Raw genomic sequence first — 24,742 nt, 5'->3', positions numbered from 1 at the left:
CGGTCTCTACTTCTGCCCGACTGATTTTGTGACTGACCAGTAGAAACAGAATAGCTTCCAAGTGACCATTTGGGATTTGGTTGGTAGAGATTATCACTATTTCTGCAAAGGAGTGTTCAAATTTCTTTTCATTGATAGCTAAAACAGAGAAGAGAAAACAAGGCAAAAGATCTAACTTCTGGGTCAGCATTCAAATGGTGTTTGTCGAAAGATTTTATTTTTTCCAGACAAAAGTCAAGATGTACATGACCTGAAGTTCTATTATATAGTTATATCCAAAACTGCTCATCAAGTTTGAGAATATCTGCAAAGTCAAATCATTTGATTCTAAATTAATATATAATCTGCAAACCATATTGTTTAAAATGTACAAAAGTATATATCCTGGTATTAATGAATGAAGTCCTAACTAGTAGTAATCAAGTTAAAGTGGAATAAATGATTATACTATTACAGAATTTGTTGTATGACAATGTACATGTATATTAACAATGTAATCTGCTATCATTGAGTTATTCATTGCTTATTTTTGCCTTTGTTGCAGCCAGAAACTGTGAACTGTGGAGTTACGTCCCATTGATTATGACCATTGATACCTTTGCATCCAATACAGAAAGCTTAACATGAAACATACTATTATTAGATTATCCAAATAGGACATATCTCGGACATTTATGTGACATATCAATGATGGAGATGGTGTATACAGATGAGATCTTGAAAAAGAAGGCAGATGTTTGTGGACAGCTTCAAAGAGCAGTCGTCCAATTCTGTGAGCAGACATATGCAGGAATCACTCACAGCAACATGGAAGTGGATGGCATCATCTGTATTTCCTTTTCCAATTCCTATGACCAACATGTTGTTAAAATACACGAGAGGTTAGGAAAAGGAAGGGAGGAATCCACTGCTAGGAGAGAGAATCACAGTGATTGTTTGAATACTGATATAGACAAAGGAAATGAAGAAAAAACCCAATCTCCATGTAGAAATTACAACAGAATTTCTGATAAAAGTGTGGTTTCTGCTTCTCAAGATGACATTGATGTTTCATCTTACAATGAACAGGAAAATATCACTATTCAGTTTGATTCCAATAGACATGTAGAAAGGTTTAGTGATGAAAATATTGAGGAAAATGTAGCCCAAAATGAAACATTGTGTGAAGTAATGGAGAATGGTACCAAACTTAAAAAGGAATCTCCCCAATCTGGTGCAGGTACAAACAAAAGAAAGAAACAATTTGTAGAATCTGTGGAAGGAAATTATGTGATAGTTAAAGTGGAGCCAGAGGATTTGGATGCTGAAGAGCAGGCAAACTTAAAGGACAACAATATTGTTCAAAGTTGTTGTAGCCAAACTTTAAAGACAGCATCTTTCTCTCCAAAGAGCGGCAGCTATATTCGTCAGGATTCTGTGGAGAAGTTGTCTGTTGTAGATGATAGCAATGACACAATGTACATGGTTACTACAGATTTTCACCCCAGCACTAGCTGTACTGAAACATATCCTTACCAACCATCTATCAATAACTGTAAGCCTGGGGATAGAAGCAGTTTTTCCCAAAGAGATTCTATGGCACGTTCTGTTGACAGTCATCACATGCCATCCACACAGGATGTAACTGATCTGAATCATCATACAGATGTGAATTATGATCTTACAGAAGACCGTTATTCTCAGGATTCTGTTGTCCTAGATCCCAGTTGTACAAAATTGACAAACAAAAAGTCAAAGAGACGAAGCTCTGGGTCAATAAAACCAAATACTGAGGATTTCGATCCAAATGTCTTTCAAAATTTCAGTTTACCTTTGGCTCCACTGGATCCTATGCCTGTTCCTCATCCTGTTGGATTGTCATCAACAAGTGTAGGGAGTGGCTTCAGTTCCGACACACAGTCAAGTCTGTCATCACCGTATTATAATTACAACAGTAATTCCTACTCAAGCAGCTTTTGTGTGTCAAGTGCTAGTAGTCAGTTGCTTGGTTCAAAATCAAGACTCTCTTCGTCCATTAGACCTCACAGTAATTACAATAACAAAGGAAGAACCAGTGCCTTATCACATGCCAAGCGTGCGACTTCAGTCGTGATGCCCAGAAGTGCAAATTTTTCTTCAAAACACACGAAGAAGAATCAGAAGTCGTTGGTGTCTAGCATTGACTCTAAAACACACTTTAACTGCCCACCTTCCGACAGTTTCATTCCGAGCACCGGTAATAGTAAGTACAAGGTTGGGCTGTTGGACACGAGTCAGGAAGCACGAGCTGGGCACGATAAACTGTTTTTCTGTAGATATTGTGGGAAAGGATTTACCATGAAATGTACAAGAAGTCGACATGAGAAGACAATCTGCTCCCCAGCAGGAGCAGGTTCATATAGATGTGAACTCTGTCCAAAGTCGTTTACAAGATCTGACAGTAGATATAGGCACATGTTTAAAGCTCATGGTGTCCAGTCCTAATACAGCACCATAAGCTCCTCAGAAAGAATACAGATGTTTTTTTACCTTTTCTTGCTTTTTTATTTATTTGTTTTGAAGTACTGATAAAGTGGTCATTTGAGCTGACAAAATAATGTTAAATTTGAAGTGTTATTTTGTTGAGATTAAGGTTACTTGTGATACAGTAATTGGTTGTAAAGGTGTATTGTATATAATGTGTATAGAGTAAAAATATTTACATTGTACGTGTACATGTTCAATGTTTGTAAAATGACATTGTTAAATTCTGTGCAAAATCTTTCATACAGTGTTTGTTAACCATTCATTTTCACTTTTGGTTTGGCTAATCGATCGACATCTTACAAAGGTAGACATGAATAGTTTTAGATATTACCATAAAAATGACAATCAAGAATTTTGATACAAGTAGAACATTTGATTATTTTAAGGATTGCTATGTCTGTTGTTGTTGGTGTGAGGTATATGTTGCTTAAAGGTTAGAAAGGCTAATTATATGTATAATTATATACTTGGAAATTGATCATTGAGAACTATGAGTAATTTTTTACAGCCATAGACAAATTGAATATGGATCAGCTCCACGGACAGGGACATTTAAACCTGTGTGTGAACAGTAAAGTAGAAATATCCCTGTCCAAGAAATAAACCCATGTTTGATTATTTTTCTCACAAACAATAAAAAAAAGTTTCATACTTCCCTCATAAATGTATCATGAAATTACATCAAAGTTGGTTTCAGCAGTTTGCGACATGGTTATGCTACAAATTAAGATTTATCCCCAGTAACCACTGTATCACCCTGTGAAGTATGTGAGATAGAGGTATCCCTAGTAACCATGGTATCACCCTGTGAAGTATGTGAGTTAGATGTATCCCTAGTAACCATGGTATCAATATGTGAAGTATGTGAGATAATTATCCCTAGTAACCATGGTATCATCCTGTGAGGTATGTAAGATAGAGTTGTTCCTAAAGACTATGGTATCACCCTGTGAAGTATGTGAGATAGAGGTATCCCTAGTAACCATGGTATCAATATGTGAAGTATGTAAGATAGAGGTATCCCTAGTAACCCTATCACCCTGTGAAGTATGTAAGATAGAGTTGTTCCTAAAGACTATGGTATCACCTTGTGAAGTATATGTGAAATAAGACTTTTAAGTGTCAAAATCTTAACAAATTCAAGTTAGATAAATATAAAGCTTTTTTCATATTGGAACATGTCCTATTTATCTCATAAAATCAAGTAAAAATTCAGTGGTTTTTATAAAAATTGAAGTCAAAGAGACGTGTATTTTACCATATTGAATATGTCAGGATCTCTGTTTTGACGTCATGTACCATTGTGACCTTTAACCCTAAAGCTGGAATGGGTGTGCCAGTGTGACCGTTAACCCTGAAGCTGGAATAGATCTCCCAGTGTGACCTTGAACCCTAAAGCTGGAATAGCTTTCCCATTGTTTCTTTTAACCCTAAAGCTTGAATGGATGTACCAGTGTGACCTTTAACCCTGAAGCTGGAATAGATCTCCCAGTGTGACCTATAACACTAAAGCTTGAATGGATGTATCAGTGTGACCTTTAACCATAAAGTTTGAATGGATGTACCAGTGTGACCTTTAACCCTGAAGCTGGAATAGGTGTACCAGTGTGATCTTTGAATGGATTCAGATCATAATGAGTTATTATCATCTAATATCTAGGATTTTTTTTGACACAACCACATGCCATGTAATGATCACTTTGTAGTAGTGCTTGTTGATGTGTGTGAAAATAGAAAGTAAATAACATGTTTACAAATCTGTTGATAAAGCAGGAAACATTTAATGTAAGTGCCTTATAGTAATATTGTCTTTTTAAATGAGTCTTCATTTGTTATAGTGTGAAATATAAATAGTACGTTGAAAATTCATTTATAGTACAAGGAGACACTGAGTCTCATTGACAATTCATTAACAGTACAGGTAGATATTGAGTCTCATTGACAATTCATTAAAAATACAGGTAGACACTGAGTCTCATTGACAATTCATTAACAGTACAGGTAGACATTGAGTCTCATTGACAATTCATTAACAGTACAGGTAGATATTGAGTCTCATTGACAATTCATTAACAGTACAGGTAGACACTGAGTCTCATTGACAATTCATTAACAGTACAGGCAGACATTGAGTCTCATTGACAATTCATTAACAGTACAGGTAGACATTGAGTCTCATTGACAATTCATTAACAGTACAGGTAGACACTGAGTCTCATTGACAATTCATTAACAGCACAGGCAGACATTGAGTCTCATTGACAATTCATTAACAGTACAGGTAGACATTGAGTCTCATTGACAATTCATTAACAGTACAAGTAGACACTGAGTTATTGATAATTCATTAACAGTACAGGTAGACATTGAGTCTCATTGACAATACATTAACAGTACAGGTAGATATTGAGTCTCATTGACAATTCATTAACAGTACAGGTAGATATTGAGTCTCATTGACAATTCATTAACAGTACAGGAAGATATTGAGTCTCATTGACAATTCATTAACAGTACAGGTAGACATTGAGTCTCATTGACAATTCATAAACAGTACAGATAGACACTGAGTCTCATTGACAATTTATTAACAGTACAGGCAGACACTGAGTCTCATTGACAATTCATAAACAGTACAGATAGATATTGAGTCTCATTGACAATACATTAACAGTACAGGTAGATATAGAGTCTCATTGACAATACATTAACAGTACAGGTAGACATTGAGTCTCATTGCCAATACATTAACAGTACAGGTAGATATTGAGTCTCATTGACAATACATTAACAGTACAGGTAGATATAGAGTCTCATTGACAATACATTAACAGTACAGGTAGACATTGAGTCTCATTGCCAATACATTAACAGTACAGGTAGATATTGAGTCTCATTGACAATACATTAACAGTACAGGTAGACATTGAGTCTCATTGACAATTCATTAACAGTACAGGTAGATATTGAGTCTCATTGACAATACATTAACAGCACAGGTAGATATTGAGTCTCATTGACAATTCATTAACAGTACAGGTAGATATTGAGTCTCATTGACAATTCATTAAAAATACAGGTAGACACTGAGTCTCATTGACAATTCATTAACAGTACAGGTAGACATTGAGTCTCATTGACAATTCATTAACAGTACAGTTAGACACTGAGTCTCATTGACAATTCATTAACAGTACAGGTAGACACTGAGTCTCATTGACAATTCATTAACAGTACAGGTAGACATTGAGTCTCATTGACAATTCATTAACAGTACAGGTAGATATTGAGTCTCATTGACAATTCATTAACAGTACAAGTAGACACTGAGTTATTGATAATTCATTAACAGTACAGGTAGACATTGAGTCTCATTGACAATACATTAACAGTACAGGTAGATATTGAGTCTCATTGACAATTCATTAACAGTCTCATTGACAATTCATTAACAGTACAGGTAGACATTGAGTCTCATTGACAATTCATTAACAGTACAGGCAGACATTGAGTCTCATTGACAATTCATTAACAGTACAGGTAGACATTTAACAGACAGGTAGATATAGAGTCTCATTGACAATACATTAACAGTACAGGTAGACATTGAGTCATTGCCAATACATTAACAGTACAGGTAGATATTCATTGACAATTAACAGTACAGGTAGATATTGAGTCTCATTGACAATACATTAACAGTACAGGTAGACATTGAGTCTCATTGCCAATACATTAACAGTACAGGTAGATATTGAGTCTCATTGACAATACATTAACAGTACAGGTAGACATTGAGTTCATTGACAATTCATTAACAGTACAGGTAGATATTGAGTCTCATTGACATTGACAATTCATTAACAGTACAGGTAGACATTGAGTCTCATTGACAATTCATTAACAGTACAGGTAGACATTGAGTCTCATTGACAATTCATTAACAGTACAGGTAGACATTGAGTCTCATTGACAATTCATTAACAGTACAGGTAGACATTGAGTCTCATTGACAATTCATTAACAGTACAGGTAGATATTGAGTCTCATTGACAATTCATTAACAGTACAGGTAGACACTGAGTCTCATTGACAATTCATTAACAGTACAGGTAGACATTGAGTCTCATTGACAATTCATTAACAGTACAGGTAGACACTGAGTCTCATTGACAATTCATTAACAGCACAGGCAGACATTGAGTCTCATTGACAATTCATTAACAGTACAGGTAGACATTGAGTCTCATTGACAATTCATTAACAGTACAAGTAGACACTGAGTTATTGATAATTCATTAACAGTACAGGTAGACAATTCATTAACAGTACAGGTAGATATTGAGTCTCATTGACAATTCATTAACAGTAGATATTGAGAAGATTCATTAACAGTACAGGAAGATCTCATTGACAATTCATTAACAGTACAGGTAGACATTGAGTCTCATTGACAATTCATAAACAGTACAGATAGACACTGAGTCTCATTGACAATTTATTAACAGTACAGGTAGACACTGAGTCTCATTGACAATTCATAAACAGTACAGATAGATATTGAGTCTCATTGACAATACATTAACAGTATAGATATAGAGTCTCATTGACAATACATTAACAGTACAGGTAGACATTGAGTCTCATTGCCAATACATTAACAGTACAGGTAGATATTGAGTCTCATTGACAATACATTAACAGTACAGGTAGATATAGAGTCTCATTGACAATACATTAACAGTACAGGTAGACATTGAGTCTCATTGCCAATACATTAACAGTACAGGTAGATATTGAATCTCATTGACAATACATTAACAGTACAGGTAGATATTGAGTCTCATTGACAATTCATTAACAGTACAGGAAGATATTGAGTCTCATTGACAATTCATTAACAGTACAAGTAGACATTGAGTCTCATTGACAATTCATTAACAGTACAGATAGACACTGAGTCTCATTGACAATTTATTAATAGTACAGGTAGACACTGAGTCTCATTGACAATTCATTAACAGTACAGATAGACACTGAGTCTCATTGACAATTTATTAACAGTACAGGTAGACACTGAGTCTCATTGACAATTCATTAACAGTACAGATAGATATTGAGTCTCATTGACAATACATTAACAGTACAGGTAGACACTGAGTCTCATTGACAATTTATTAACAGTACAGGTAGACATTGAATCTCAATGACAATTCATTAACAGTACAGGTAGATACAACAATTGTACACCATTCATTAAAGACTGCTAGGCAAGAGAAATATACGCAGACATCTTAATTTTCAGTAGATAATTTTTGACAATGCATTTGCATTGAACAATAAAGATTCATTGATGGCAAAATTTTAATTTGACATTTTAGATTTGTGTATAATGTTTACAGTAGAGATTTCTTCAAAACACAGGTAAACTTTACAATAGATATTTCTTCAAAGCACAGGTAAACTTTACAGTAGATATTTCTTCAAAACACAGGTAAACTTTACAATAGATATTTCTTCAAAGCACAGGTAAACTTTACAGTAGATATTTCTTCAAAGCACAGGTAAACTTTACAGTAGATATTTCTTCAAAGCACAGGTAAACTTTACAATAGAGATTTTTTCAAAACACAGGTAATATTTACAGTAGGGATTTCTGAAAAACACAGGTAATATTTACATGATTGGTGACAATATATGAACAGTAGATACTTGTCAACAGGTTCTGAACATACAATTAATGCACAATGAATGTTGGAGCGATTGACCTTTCTATATTAAATATGTACAGCAGAGAATCGTTGACATCATGTACTTGTACATAAATAATTCCAAAATCTTTTCAACAAATCTCCACAGTTTAAACTGTGTTTAAAAATTAAAATATATTACAATAGAATGGGTCAGAGTATGATTGTATGTTTTGTATGCATTTTCTTTAAATAAATTATCATATGATGGTGTTTAGATTATTCTTTCTGAAGAGTAGCTATTGAGCTGTACTGAATAAAGTACATGCATATTTTGTCTGGACTCTCACTCCTGAACTAATAGTAGCTATTGAGCTGTACTGAATAAAGTACATGTGGATTTTGTAAAGACTAGAAATTAACCTATTGACTTTGTCCGTGATTATAAGCTTTTTCTGATTCAACGGTCGATTATGTTTTCCATACCAAGTTTGGCATAAGTCTTTACACTGAGGAAGGCCTCTGACAAGTTTGGTATAAGTCTTTACACTGAGGGAGGCCTCCGACAAGTTTGGTATAAGTATTTACACTGAGGAAGGCCTCTGACAAGTTTGGTGTAAGTATTTACACTGAGGAAGGCCTCTGACAAGTTTGGTATAAGTCTTTACACTGAGGAAGGCCTCCGACAAGTTTGGCATAAGTCTTTACACTGAGGAAGGCCTCTGACAAGTTTGGTGTAAGTATTTACACTGAGGAAGGCCTCCGACAAGTTTGGTATAAGTCTTTACACTGAGGAAGGCCTCCGACAAGTTTGGTATAAGTCTTTACACTGAGGAAGGCCTCTGACAAGTTTGGTATAAGTCTTTACACTGAGGGAGGCCTCCGACAAGTTTGGTATCAGTCTTTACACTGAGGAAGGCCTCCGACAAGTTTGGTGTAAGTATTTACACTGAGGAAGGCCTCCGACAAGTTTGGTATAAGTCTTTACACTGAGGAAGGCCTCCGACAAGTTTGGTGTAAGTATTTACACTGAGGAAGGCCTCTGACAAGTTTGGTATAAGTCTTTACACTGAGGGAGGCCTCCGACAAGTTTGGTATAAGTATTTACACTGAGGAAGGCCTCTGACAAGTTTGGTGTAAGTATTTACACTGAGGAAGGCCTCTGACAAGTTTGGTATAAGTTTTTACACTGAGGAAGGCCTCCGACAAGTTTGGCATAAGTATTTACACTGAGGAAGGCCTCTGACAAGTTTGGTGTAAGTCTTTACACTGAGGAAGGCCTCCGACAAGTTTGGTGTAAGTATTTACACTGAGGAAGGCCTCTGACAAGTTTGGTATCAGTCTTTACACTGAGGGAGGCCTCCGACAAGTTTGGTATAAGTCTTTACACTGAGGGAGGCCTCCGACAAGTTTGGTATAAGTCTATACACTGAGGAAGGCCTCCGACAAGTTTGGTATAAGTCTTTACACTGAGGAAGGCCTCCGACAAGTTTGGTATAAGTCTTTACACTGAGGAAGGCCTCTAACAAGTTTGGTGTAAGTATTTACACTGAGGAAGGCCTCCGACAAGTTTGGTATAAGTCTTTACACTGAGGAAGGCCTCTGACAAGTTTGGTATAAGTCTTTACACTGAGGAAGGCCTCCGACAAGTTTGGTATAAGTCTATACACTGAGGAAGGCCTCTGACAAGTTTGGTATAAGTCTTTACGCTGAGGAAGGCCTCCGACAAGTTTGGTATAAGTATTTACACTGAGGAAGGCCTCTGACAAGTTTGGTATAAGTATTTACACTGAGGAAGGCCTCTGACAAGTTTGGTGTTAGTATTTACACTTAGGAAGGCCTCTAACAAGTTTGGAAGAGGTGTCTGTAAAAATATTTGAAATATTTATATACTAGATTTTCGTTGTTTTTTTTTTTTTTTGTGGGGTGTGTGTTTTTTACCCTGATATCACGTCTGTTTTGGATTATAGTATGACAATCACGATTACGAGCAAACAAAATAAACAGAGACAAAGTAGAGATTCTAGGGAACATTCCCTTGTCCTTTCGAGACAGACAACTTCAACAAATCAGTGTATGTTGCCAGTGAGAGGAAATTTATCAAAACCTACATATCAGTTAATGAGACACACTTGAAACCTCATTTTCAAATCCCATCAGCTGTCAGGCTTATCGCTACAGAGTGAAACGAATTACAATATCTCAGAATGTGAAGTCAAGGCTGTGCTTCTTGTGTCAGACTAGCAAAACACAGAGGACATGGCGGCCAATCACCGAGATTCATGCTAGCCTCTGACTCAAAAATGCCTGCTACCTATAGCTAACCTACTTGGACGAAATCCATTTTATGTTGAAACCAAAACCTTTGCGCCAGTCCTTGAGATTGCGATTTGATGTGGAATAGCGCTGGCCATACATCGTAAGTTGCACGAGTTGTATCCCTTCGAACATGTTTTAAGAGCAACGGGAGTATATCGTCGGCCAAGAGTCAATTCCTCGTGAGTCTGTTTTCATAATTTTACGGGGGATATTAAAATAAATATATGCTTCTTGGCTCTTGCAGCGGGATTATCTCTTTACTTTGTTTACATATGCTATATATAGAGTAACGAGGTTTTACTTTATTTTTCTCTCCAATTTAAACAGCCACAAGGTATTGCTACGTTGTTACGATGTCATATATAAACAGGGACACATCAGCAATTCACCTCGATGTCGGAGGTCTGAACTGACTTAAGGTTACCTCTCGACTGATGTCGGAGATCTGAACTGACATTGGTACACCTCTCGACTGATGTCGGAGGTCTGAACTGACATTAGAGCACCTCTCGACTGATGTCGGAGGTCTGAACTGACATTAGTACACCTCTTGACTGATGTCGGAGGTCTGAACTGACATTAGTACACCTCTCGACTGATGTCGGAGGTCTGAACTGACATTAGTATACCTCTCGACTGATGTCGGAGGTCTGAACTGACTTTAGTATACCTCTCGACTGATGTCGGAGGTCTGAACTGACATTAGTACACCTCTCGACTGACGTCGGAGGTCTGAACTGACATTAGTACACCTTTCTACTGATGTCAGAGGTCTGAACTGACATTGGTACACCTCTCGGCTGATGTCGGAGGTCTGACCTGACATTAGTTTATCTCTCGGCTGATGTCGGAGGTCTGAACTGACATTAGTACACCTCTCGACTGATGTCGGAGGTCTGACCTGACTTTAGGTTACCTCTCGACTGATGTCGAAGGTCTGAACTGACATTAGTATACCTCTCGACTGACGTCGGAGGTCTGACCTGACATTAGTACACCTCACGACTGATGTAGGAGGTCTGAACTGACATTAGTACACCTCTCGACTAATGTCGGAGGTCTGAACTGACTTTAGGTTAACTCTCGACTGATGTCGGAGGTCTGAACTGACATTGGCACACCTCTCGACTGATGTCGGAGGTCTGAACTGACATTAGTACACCTCTCGACTGATGTCGGAGGTCTGAACTGACATTAGTATACCTCTCGACTGATGTCGAAGGTCTGAACTGACATTAGTATACCTCTCGGCTGATGTCGGAGGTCTGAACTGACTTTAGGTTACCTCTCGACTGATGTCGGAGGTCTGAACTGACATTAGTATACCTCTCGACTGATGTCGGAGGTCTGAACTGACATTAGTATACCTCTCGACTGATGTCGGAGGTCTGAATTGACATTAGTATACCTCTCGGCTGATGTCGGAGGTCTGAACTGACTTTAGGTTACCTCTCGACTGATGTCGGAGGTCTGAACTGACATTAGTATACCTCTCGACTGATGTCGGAGGTCTGAACTGACATTAGTACTCCTCTCGGCTGATGTCGGAGGTCTGAACTGACATTAGTATACCTATCGACTGACGTCGGAGGTCTGAACTGACATTAGTACACCTCTCGACTGATGTCGGAGGTCTGAACTGACATTGGCACACCTCTCGGCTGATGTCGGAGGTCAGAACTGACATTAGTATACCTATCGACTGACGTCGGAGGTCTGAACTGACATTAGTACACCTCTCGACTGATGTCGGAGGTCTGACCTGACTTTAGGTTACCTCTCGGCTGATGTCGGAAGTCTGAACTGACATAAGTACACCTGTCATTTGCCGCTAACGTGCACCGATGTCAATATCTCCCACAGTGCATTGCGGTAACCTAGTAACACCTTTAAACAGCTCAGAACAGTTCAAGATTATTGTGCTCAATGATAAAGTATTTGATCATTTTTCTATTTTAAAATTTGTATCATTTTTTTTTTTTGCAAAATACACGTTTGTTCATCTAAAAGATGGCTTCATTAGTTTATGTGGTTATCAGCATTATGGATTTTTTTCAGATATTTCAAGACTTTTGGTATCTACATGTAGATAATGATTGTAATAATACCAATATCGAATGACAACATAAGAGCAGATCCACGATAATCATCGCCATTTGTTTTATTCATACAGATCCTGAAAGACACAATATCAGTTTTACAATCAGGCGCTTTTAATTTTCATTGTTTGACAAACTTATATTTGTAAATAATAGGGAAAATAACCTCGAACACTTTAGAGATGTCTTGTTCCCACACTCACTCGCTCCAACGCTGTGAATTAATTAAAACCAGCGTCTTCGTCACAAATCGTTTTTACTTAGTGTATATCCTGCAGTTTCAAATGAACTGAACAAGGCTGGTTCTTATTTCTCTTCTGTTCTGACTGAAAAAAAAATAACCAATTAAGTGGAGATTATCTCCCAATGAGTTAGATCTTGCTAGTCCAGACAATAATGGTGTTCCGAACTATGAGTTGCTGCCCTAGAAAATGTCTCATTACTTTGGACAAGGATTCGATAGTCTGTAAAAGGATATGGCATTCTGAACAATTCGGAATTCCGAATAACCGTATGTTTGTATCCGTATTAGAGAGTTTGTTGTATTATTGGCAGGGTCGTTAAGGTGTTACCATTATCAAATACAACACGCCAGGATTCTGAGTATATTAAGTTGTTATGATTCTAGACAAGCGGCATTAAATGATACGTACAGCAATGAAACAGAAAGTATTGTTAACGTAATTATAAAAGTAGACAGAGAAAAAATGAGTAACCAGAGTAGAATTGACAATGAAACACTTCATTCTGACAGTGGTCAACCAGAGAAGCGTATATATTTAAACACGATCCATCTCACCATCTTTTACCAATGTTTACAGACACACAGACTCATCTCATCATCATTTACCAATGTTTTTAGACACACAGATCCATCTCACCATCATTTACCAATGTTTACAGACACACACACCCATCTTACCATTATTAACCAATGTTTATAGACACACAGACTCATCTCATCATCATTTACCAATGTTTTTAGACACACATATCCATCTCACCATCATTTACCAATGTTTACAGACACACACACCATCATTTACCAATGTTTATAGACACACAGATCCATCTCACCATCATTTACCAATGTTTACAGACACACACACCCATCTTACCATTATTAACCAATGTTTATAGACACACAGATACATCTCACCATCATTTACCATTGTTTACAGACACACAGATCCATCTCACCATTATTTACCAATGTTTACAGACACACAGACCCATTTCACCATCATTTACCAATGTTTATAGACACACAGACTCATCTCGCCATCATTTACCAATGTTTACAGACACACAGACTCATCTCACAATCATTTACCAATGTTTATAGACACACCGAATCATCTCACCATCATTTACCAATGTTTACAGACACACAGACCAATCTTACCATTACTAACCAATGTTTATAAACACACCGACCCATCTCGTCATTATTTACCAATATTTATAGACACACAGACCCATCTCACCATCATTTACCAATGTTTATAGACACACAGATCCATCTCACCATCATTTACCAATGTTTATAGACACACACACCAATGTTTATAGACACACAGATCCATCTCACCATCATTTACCAATGTTTATAGACACACACACCAATCTCACCATCATTTACCAATGTTTATAAACACACCGACCCATCTCGTCATTATTTACCAATATTTATAGACACACAGACCCATCTCACCATCATTTACCAATGTTTATAGACACACCGACCCATCTCGTCATCATTTACCAATGTTTATAGACACACAGATCCATCTCACCATCATTTACCAATGTTTATAGACACACACACCAATCTCACCATCATTTACCAATGTTTATAGACACACAGACCCATCTCGTCATTATTTACCAATATTTATAGACACACAGACCCATCTCACCATCATTTACCAATGTTTATAGACACACAGACCTATCTCGCCATCATTTACCAATGTTTATAGACACACAGACCCACCTCACCATCATTTACCAATGTTTACAGACACACAGACTCATCTCGCCATCATTTACCAATGTTTATAGACAGACAGATCCATCTCACCATCATTTACCAATGTTTATAGACACACCGACCCATCTCGTCATTATTTACCAATATTTATAGACACACAGACCCATCTCGCCATCATTTACCAATGTTTATAGACACACAGACCCACCTCACCATCATTTACCAATGTTTACAGACACACAGACTCATTTCGCCATCATTTACCAATGTTTAGAGACAGACAGATCCACCTCACCATCATTTACCAATGTTTACAGACACACAGACCCACCTCACCATCATTTACCAATGTTTACAGACACACAGATCCATCTCACCATCATTTACCAATGTTTATAGACAGACAGATCCATCTCACCATCATTTACCAATGTTTATAGACAGACAGATCCATCTCACCATCATTTACCAATGTTTATAGACACACAGACTCATCTCACCATCATTTACCAATGTTTATAGACACACAGATCCATCTCACCATCATTTACCAATGTTTATAGACACACAGACCCATGTCACCATCATTTACCAATGTTTATAGACACACCGACCCATCTCGTCATTATTTACCAATATTTATAGACACACAGACCCATATCGTCATCATTTACCAATGGTATAGACACATAGACCCACCTCACCATCATTTACCAATGTTTATAGACACACAGACCCATCTCACCATCATTTACCAATGTTTATAGACACACCGACCCACCTCACCATCATTTACCAATGTTTATAGACACACACACCAATCTCACCATCATTAACCAATGTTTATAGACAGACAGACCCATCTCACCATCATTTACCAATGTTTATAGACACACATCCATCTCGTCATCATTTACCAATGGTTATAGACACACAGATCCATCTCACCATCATTTACCAATGTTTATAGACACACAGATCCATATCACCATCATTTACCAATGGTTATAGACACACAGAACCATCTCACCATCATTTACCAATGTTTATAGACACACAGACCCATCTCACCATCATTTACCAATGTTTATAGACACACAGACCCATCTCACCATCATTTACCAATGTTTATAGACAGACAGATCCATCTCACCATCATTTACCAATGTTTATAGACACACAGACCCATCTCACCATCATTTACCATTGTTTATAGACACACAGATCCATCTCACCATCATTTACCATTGTTTATAGACACACCGACCCATCTCACCATCATTTACCAATGTTTATAAACACACCGACCCATCTCACCATCATTTACCAATATTTATAGACACACAGACCTATCTCACCATCATTTACCAATGTTTATAGACACACAGATCCATCTCGTCATCATTTACCAATGGTTACTGAGTGACCACTGTACAGTTTAACACAAAACAGATAAACACAAACAATAACACAGTTAGTACCATTGTTTACGATAACCATAGAAACGATAATGTAAACAATAGTTATCCACTGTACGTAACATCATCGATAATGGTTACCAGAGAAACGATAACGGAACCAATAGTTAACCATAGTTATTAACATTATCGATAATGGTAACTATAGGAACGATAACACAAAGAATAGTAAACGATAGTTAGTAACATCAGTGACCATGGTAACTATAGAAACGATAACGTAAAGAACAGTTAACGATAGTTAGTAACATCAGTGACCATGGTAACTATAGAAACGATAACGTAAAGAACAGTTAACGATAGTTAGTAACATCAGTGACCATGATAACTACAGGAACGTTAACGCAAAGAATAGTTAACCACACGGAAGTTATTAACATCGTCGTCTATGGTAACCATACAAATAATAACAAAATAATTTAAACGTTGTTTATAGTTACCATAGAAACGATAACATAAAGAAAACCTAACCACAGTTAGCAACATCGATGGTTTCATGGAAACGGTAACATAAACAATAGTTAAAAAGAGTTTATATATAAACATAATCTTTGACGATGATAAGTACGGTTTATACAAAACAATTGTTAACCTTACTAACATCAGTAAACCATCACTTAACATTGGCAATAACATCTATAACACCAATCAATAGATTGAAGTTGTAATCCATATCTCCTGCAGTTTCACAAATTATATTTCAAAACGTTAAATTGAGTGGAAATCTAGAACATGTACGTTCTTCTGGCATATGGATAAGACACATACATAAATATCATAGAACATTATACAGCACAACAAACTAATAGACTTTTCAATAAAAAAAACTGGCTCTTTAGCTGATATCGTTAGCAAATATCTGCCCTAAATACATAATTTTGTTAAAACTGTAGGAGAAATGAGGTAGCCGACAAACGGAGAGGTAACATGAATGTTAGACACGTCATTCAATCCATCAGCACTGGAACATGTCATTTATGTAGCGTGTGTTTTAGCTATAGCTGTGTTTGTGAGCTCCTTTTAAACATTAAACGGTTTTGTCCCGAAGTTTTTAATGAAATCTTTATATATGTAGTTTTTTCTTATTCAATTTTGCCAATGTATATGCTTCATTTATACTTCATGCCAACGGAATGATCTCGGATTATTTAACAACGAAGAAACCTCCCTTGATATACTGACCAAGTATTTCTCCATGTGAGACGGTAGGTTAACATCAAAAACATAATATCTGTCCAAAATACATCTTTGAATTGAATTAAATTTTTTTTTTGATCGGAAGTTATTTACGACAGATGTCTCTGAAAATATATTAGTTATAATGGCTTGAGTTTCATGCATGATAACTACTGTCTGGAGGGAAAAATGATTATATGTGTTAATTTGTATTAAAAGGCCTGTTTCTGTCAACAAGATTCTGGTACAATGTACCTTCGGTGAATCTTCCTGCCATAGAACTACAATGACCCTCCTGCAGAATTTAAATCATTGAAGGTTTCGTCCATCAAATTATCAAATTAGAGGGACACTACACTACAAAATTTTGAAAACGGAAATGTTTAAAAGCGGTAACACTCAAGGGTTCGAAATCGTGACCAATTCATACCTTGCCGCAATATATGTCTTAAGCGTAAGCAGGCAACACTAAAGAGAAAATGCAGATCTTAAATAGTCCCAGGTTTATAAACGCTACAGAGAAAGATTCCGTTAACACAATACATAGTGTCTAATTGCTGGTCAAACGAGTACCTATCAGCTCAGAAAAAAACACAATAATGAGGATTGTTGAACGAAGATATGGTTGAACAATATCTACCAATAAATAAATCGATAAGAAAAGGATTGAAAATAGCCAAACAATAAAAAAAACATGGGGGACCGTATACCTGAATGAGGAGATATCATTTAATTGCTTTGTTTAAAAGCCAACGGATGGACATAATGTTTACTGTAAGTTTGTATACATTGTACAATGTACAACAAATCGTCAAGGACATTAATACTTTATTCCAATAAAAACGTGTACCAGCTGGACTAATAGTTCGAGACAAACAATATCTTGACTAGGTTTAAGATTTGGTCGGGAGTTCCTTATTCATCTTTATACTACTAATTACCTACCATGTTCACAGAATCCCAAGCAGGATACAGCTTATTGTAAATTATCCCGTCCTTTAGTCTCCACATCAGTCTCTAACATAATAAGACATCTTTTATTGAGGACAATATAGCATACTGATTGCGTACACATTATTTAGCGCAAGGTACTAATATTAATTTCAACTGATACTAAGACAATAATCACTAAACCTATAATTTACATATTAAGGTTTCAAGAGTCAGTAGTTCATTCCTTATCTCAACGGTCACTTTCGTATCTCAACGATAGCTTCCTTATCTCAAAGGTCACCTCCCTGTCTCAACGGTAGCTTCCCTATCTCAAAGGTCACTTCCCTGTCTCAAAGGTCACTTCCCTATCACAATGGTAGCTTCCCTATTTCAAAGGTCACTTCCCTATCTCAAAGGTCACTTCACTATCTCAACGGTAGCTTCCCTATCTCATCGGTCACTTCGTTATCTCAACGGTCATTTCGTTATCTCAACGGTCATTTCGTTATCTCAACGGTCATTTCGTTATCTCCACGGTCGCTTCCTTATCTCAACGGTCACTTCCTTATCTCAACGGTCACTTCCCTATCTCAACGGTCACTTCCTTATCTCAACGGCCACTTCCCTATCTCAACGGTCACTTCCTTATCTCAACGGTCACTTCCTTATCTCAACGGTCATTTCGTTATCTCAACGGTCATTTCGTTATCTCAACGGTCATTTCGTTATCTCCACGGTCGCTTCCTTATCTCAACGGTCACTTCCTTATCTCAACGGTCACTTCCCTATCTCAACGGTCACTTCCTTATCTCAACGGTCACTTCCTTATCTCAACGGTCACTTCCCCATATCAACGGCCACTTCCCTATCTCAACGGTCACTTCCTTATCTCAACAGTCCTTCTTTATCTCATCGTTCACTTCGTTATCTCATCGGTCACTTCCTTATCTCAACGGTCACTTAGTTATCTCAACGGTCACTTCTCTATCTCATCGGTCACTTCGTTATCTCAACGGTCATTTCGTTATCTCAACGGTCGCTTCCTTATCTCAACGGTCACTTCCTTATCTCAAAGTCACTTCCTTATCTCAACGTTTATTTCCTTATCTCAACGGTAACTTTCCTATCTCCACGGTCACTTTCCTATCTCAACGGTCAATTCCCTATCTCAACGGTCACTTCCTTATCTCAACGGTCACTTCCTTATCTCAACGGCCACTTCCCTATCTCAACGGTCACTTCCCCATATCAACGGTCACTTCCTTATCTCAACGGTCACTTCCTTATTTCAACGGTCACTTCCCTATCTCAATGGTCAGTTCCTTATCTCAACGGTCACTTTCCTATCTCAACGGTCACTTCGTTATCTCAACGGTCACTTCATTATCTCAATGGTCACTTTCCTATCTCCACGGTCACTTTCCTCTCTCAACGGTCACTTCCCTATCTCAACGGTCACTTCCTTATCTCAACGGCTACTTCCCTATCTCAACGGTCACTTCCCTATATCAACGGTCACTTCCTTATCTCAACGGTCACTTTCTTATCTCAACGACCACTTCCCTATCTCAGCGGTCACTTCCCTATCTCAAAAGTCCTTCTTTATCTCATCGTTCACGTCGTTATCTCATCGGTCACTTCCTTCTCAACGGTCACTTAGTTATCTCAACGGTCACTTCTCTATCTCATCGGTCACTTCGTTATCTCAACGGTCATTTCGTTATCTCAACGGTCGCTTCCTTATCTCAACGGTCACTTCCTTATCTCAAAGTCACTTCCTTATCTCAACGTTTATTTCCTTATCTCAACGGTAACTTTCCTATCTCCACGGTCACTTTTCTATCTCAACGGTCAATTCCCTATCTCAACGGTCACTTCCTTATCTCAACGGTCACTTCCTTATCTCAACGGTCACTTCCCCATATCAACGGTCACTTCCTTATCTCAACGGTCACTTCCTGATTTCGACGGACACTTCCCTATCTCAATGGTCAGTTCCTTATCTCAATGGTCACTTTCCTATCTCAACGGTCACTTCGTTATCTCAACGGTCACTTCATTATCTCAATGGTCACTTTCCTATCTTCACGGTCACTTCCCTCTCTCAACGGTCAATTCCCTATCTCAACGGTCACTTCCTTATCTCAACGGCCACTTCCCTATCTCAACGGTCACTTCCCTATATCAACGGTCACTTCCTTATCTCAACGGTCACTTCCTTATTTCAACGGTCACTTCCCTATCTCAATGGTCAGTTCCTTATCTCAACGGTCACTTTCCTATCTCAACGGTCACTTTCCTATCTCAACGGTCACTTCGTTATCTCAACGGTCACTTCATTATCTCAACGGTCACTTTCCTATCTCAACGGTCACTTTCCTATCTCAACGGTCACTTCGTTATCTCAACGGTCACTTCATTATCTCAATGGTCACTTTCCTATCTCAACGGTCACTTTCCTATCTCAACGGTCACTTCGTTATCTCAACGGTCATTTCATTATCTCAACGGTCACTTCCTTATCTCAACGGTCACTTCGTTATCTCAACGGTCACTTCTCTTTCTGAACGACTACTGTATGTCTCCAGTTAAAATAATTTAAATTATTACTTGTAGACAATCGTATACAAATCAAACAAACTTAAAATCTACAAGCAATAAAAATGAAATCTATAAGATATCGATCTCAAGGAGAACAGTCGCATTTGTGTCTTAAAACATACAATGACGTATAAACACTTACAACACATGTAACTCATCTCTGGTATACAAAAATATCAAAACACTGATCACAAGGAACCATTCTAGTGAATTACCAACAAGTCAGTCCGCCTGATTTATACAATGTATAACCGTCCGCGACCAACAGGGACCATTTAGGGACCATGGGGACAGTGTTTGGGTTTCATAAGCGGATAAAATTAATGCTGCATTCCCGATTTCAATCACCAAATTAAATGGAAGTATACAATTATCAGTGTCACGATTACCATAAATCCCTGATTAAATACCGAGGTGGAAACACAGAAAATGACATATTTATTTTTTGAATTTATCTTTGCATTTCAATTGTAGTTTTCTTAAATTGTAATCGATGCGAACCAGTGGAATAAAAACGTCTTATATAATCCGGAAAATGTTATTTAAGTAAAAGTTTCAGCTACCTGAAATATTGACGTTCGGTACAATTTGGAAAAAAGGCTTGACGTTCGTGAACATGCTGAAAAACTGTGTTAATATACATTAATGCATGTATATTCCAATAATCGGGATCGGGGCTCTGGTAGTTGTTATGCTTATGAAACCAAGCACGTGTGGAATATGATAGACACGCACTGTTATAATGGAGTCTCCATGTTGGACACATGATGCGAGTTCGACCCTGGTGTGGGAGAGGGGAGGCGAAGTTGGTGGAAACCTGTGTCCAGGCTAACTTGTTTCCGTGGAGATCGGGAACTTTGAATCTTATCACAAACAGGACAGGCACTTAGACTCGTCACGGCGTTTTCCCGTACGAGTATGCCCCTTCGAGGAGGTCTAGGGGACTGCCACTGTTCGGCCGGTATACGGTAGATTTGGGCGTCCTCTGACGAACTAGAGCTTACCGAATCATGGTCAACACTTTCGTTTCTCGACACTGAGTTCGTTCTTCGTTGTGATTTATCATAATTCTGAATCTTTATAATTGGCGTAATGTGTTGAGGGGTAGTGTGTTTTTGAGATGATGGCGTCATTTTATGACACGGTGCCTGTAGGGATCGGTGCTGTAGAGGTGGTGGTCGTAAGAGATGAGGTGATGGCGGGTTAAGTTTTTGTGACGGCACTGTTAAAGTGTGCTGCTGTACCGGAAGTGTCAATGTATGCTGTTTCACTAATGTATGTGGTCGTTGCGGTAGGGGCGAGCGTGGTACAGGTGTCTGCGGTTGAGGGGTGCGACATATGGGCGTGCGTTGTCCACTGTCTTGGCTAGGCTGTGACGTGAGATCTGATGGTCGCCCCGACCGCACTGGTTCGGATGACAAACTTGAAAATTTTGTACATTTAATCAATAGAGGAGTTTTTGGTTCCGATGAAACACTTGGAAATTTTGTGGCTTTAAGTTGTACTTTCCTACGGTTACCATGGAGACATGGCTCTATCCCTTTCAAAGTAGGATCACTAACTTCCAAAAACGGCATGCTTTTATTAAGATCCAAAGAATAATGTGAACGGGCACCACAACTGTATTGTCGTCGCCTGGCATTTAAGCACTGACGGTTAGCACAACACTTAGCATTAGGATGTAACGTTTGGGCGGATGGGTAGCTATCGTTGTTGGGTGGACATATGGTGTCTGATTTCACTTTCAAAATGATTCCACCCGGACTAAGAAACTGATGTTGTAATTGATGTTGTTTTTGTACCCAGTCAGCTGTGGCTATTTCCATGTCCATGACAACAACGGGAAGTTGTTTCGATTCATCCTCAGAATGCTGTCGGTCAAATGATATGGTAGGCCGAACTCTCCTCAATATCTCATCCCTGTTACAAGCACCGACGGTGTTGGCATGCTCGGATAACGTACCACTGTCAAAACTGAGAAACTGAACCGGGATGTTGGAACCTTTCGATTTAATCTCACTTTGAGCGGCGTTGTTACCATCGCAGTTGTCATTTCCGTCTGAGGTTGGAGGTCCGTTTCCGAATGAATATGTCATTTGTTCGGCAGACTCCGGAGCACCGTATTCGGCTTGGTGTTTTAGTTTGTACTGTGCCTTGATGTGTCTGACCAGATTTATTAAATGCTTTCTAACTTTAGTCCGGTAGAATACATATATAACTAGTAGTACTAACATGCCACCGAGAACTGCTGCGGTGTTGTAACCGACACTAGGATCGTAAGATTGATAGAACTGTGCTTGCTGTTGGCGATACCATTCTTCCGAACCAAAAAGTACAGGAGCTGAGGCGTTGCTTGACTTTCCGGTAGAGAGCCTTAACGTATCATTGTTGCTGTTCGTCGTCGTTAAGTTGACAGTCACGTGGTACATTCCCAAATTAGAGGCATTTTGATAGCTTCCGGTTGCTCCAGTATGCAAATCATCTCTTATCATTTCGTCATGAGGCTGTAAGTATAATAACATTGAATTAAAACATTGTTATCACTTTTCTCTGTATTTATCATACTGTTTCAACGTTACCAAATATGAGACCAGATTATAAAAATGGCTATTTAGAAAATGTTACTAAAAAAATAAATAAAAGGAGATGTGACCACTGTCGTGATCGTGCGATGCATAGGACTATTCAAGATGGCGGACCAACGTAACACCGGAAGGTAAGCTCTGCTTTCAAACGGTAATATCCATAATTTATATACTCACTATGATCATGACACACATTGTATCTGATTCTCAAATAGAGCTAATATTGTTGTACGTATCTATCTGGATGATGATAGACTTAAAATGTAGTGCAATCTGCGTGTAAACCTCGCCAACATGCCGATCTGTTGGATCCGAGCGGGTGTGAGCTCAACTATCAGCCCTAGCTAAAACACTTGAACAAATTCAGTCAGAGTTTTAATTTCAAGTTGAAGATTTGATAAGCCTCTAATCGAAGGACAATCTCCTGTGACTGAATGGGAAGCGTGATTGAAGAAAAAAACACAGGAAATTTTGACCATGCAAGGCTCGGTCTCATCTCAAAATGTACGGAGACCGAGCCATCTCATGGTCAAAATTTCCTGTGTTTTTTCTCTCCAATCACGCTTCCGATTCCGCAAGAGAAGATTGTCATTCTAATAGAGGCTTATCTAATCTTTAATTTAACATTAAAAGTCTGACTGGATGTATTTAATACTTTTAGCTAGGGCCAAAAGTTAAGCTCACATCCGTTTGGATCTAACAAATCGGCATACTGACAAAGTCTACATGCAGATTTCATTGCATTTTAAGTTTATCATCATCCAAATAGATACGTACAACAATATTAGCACTATTTGCGAATCAGATACAATATGTGTCACGATCATAGTGAGTATATAAATTATGGATATTACTTTTTGAAAGCAGAGCTTACCTTCCGGTGTTACGTTGGTCCGCCATCTTGAATAGTCCTATCAGTCGTACGATCACTACAGTGGTGACGGCGATTGCTGAATGAGAGCTGAGAGTCAGCTGATGACGACACGACGATCTGATGTCCTGTTCAAGCTGTTTCTGTAATCACCGATTGATGATCGTCTATATATGTCCACTGTTTGACTTACCTTAGGCTATGTCGACTGTGTGACTTACTAAGGGTTATGTCGACTGTGTGACTTACTAAGGATTATATCAACTGTGTGACTTACTAAGGATTATATCAACTGTGTGACTTACTAAGGGTTATATCAACTGTGTGACTTACCTTAGGGTTATATCAACTGTGTGACTTACTTAGGGTTATGTCGACTGTGTGACTTACTAAGGGTTATATCAACTGTGTGACTTACTAAGGGTTATATCAATTGTGTGACTTACCTAGGGTTATATCAACTGTGTGACTTACCTTAGGGTTATATCAACT

At 38.1% G+C, this 24,742-nt stretch overlaps 2 protein-coding genes across 2 annotated transcripts; one reads left to right on the top strand and one right to left on the bottom strand.

The window, feature by feature from the left end:
* The first annotated feature begins 574 nt into the window (after positions 1 to 574).
* LOC132553136 (uncharacterized) lies at positions 575 to 5,099 on the top strand. The gene has a single exon (XM_060217350.1). It carries the CDS (start codon positions 688 to 690, stop codon positions 2,461 to 2,463), a length of 1,776 nt encoding a protein of 591 aa, XP_060073333.1. The 5' UTR covers positions 575 to 687; the 3' UTR covers positions 2,464 to 5,099.
* A 16,432-nt stretch (positions 5,100 to 21,531) lies between these two features.
* On the bottom strand, positions 21,532 to 23,286 carry LOC132553094 (uncharacterized). The gene has a single exon (XM_060217304.1). The coding sequence runs from the start codon at positions 23,284 to 23,286 to the stop codon at positions 21,532 to 21,534; it is 1,755 nt and encodes a 584-aa protein (XP_060073287.1).
* Positions 23,287 to 24,742: the final 1,456 nt, after the last annotated feature.

Source organism: Ylistrum balloti, unplaced genomic scaffold (assembly GCF_031769215.1).
Source record: "Ylistrum balloti isolate Yb309-2 unplaced genomic scaffold, AGI_CSIRO_Ybal_v1 Utg370298, whole genome shotgun sequence".
Lineage (NCBI taxonomy): Eukaryota > Metazoa > Mollusca > Bivalvia > Pectinida > Pectinidae > Ylistrum > Ylistrum balloti.
This window is presented reverse-complemented; position numbering and strand designations above follow the sequence as displayed.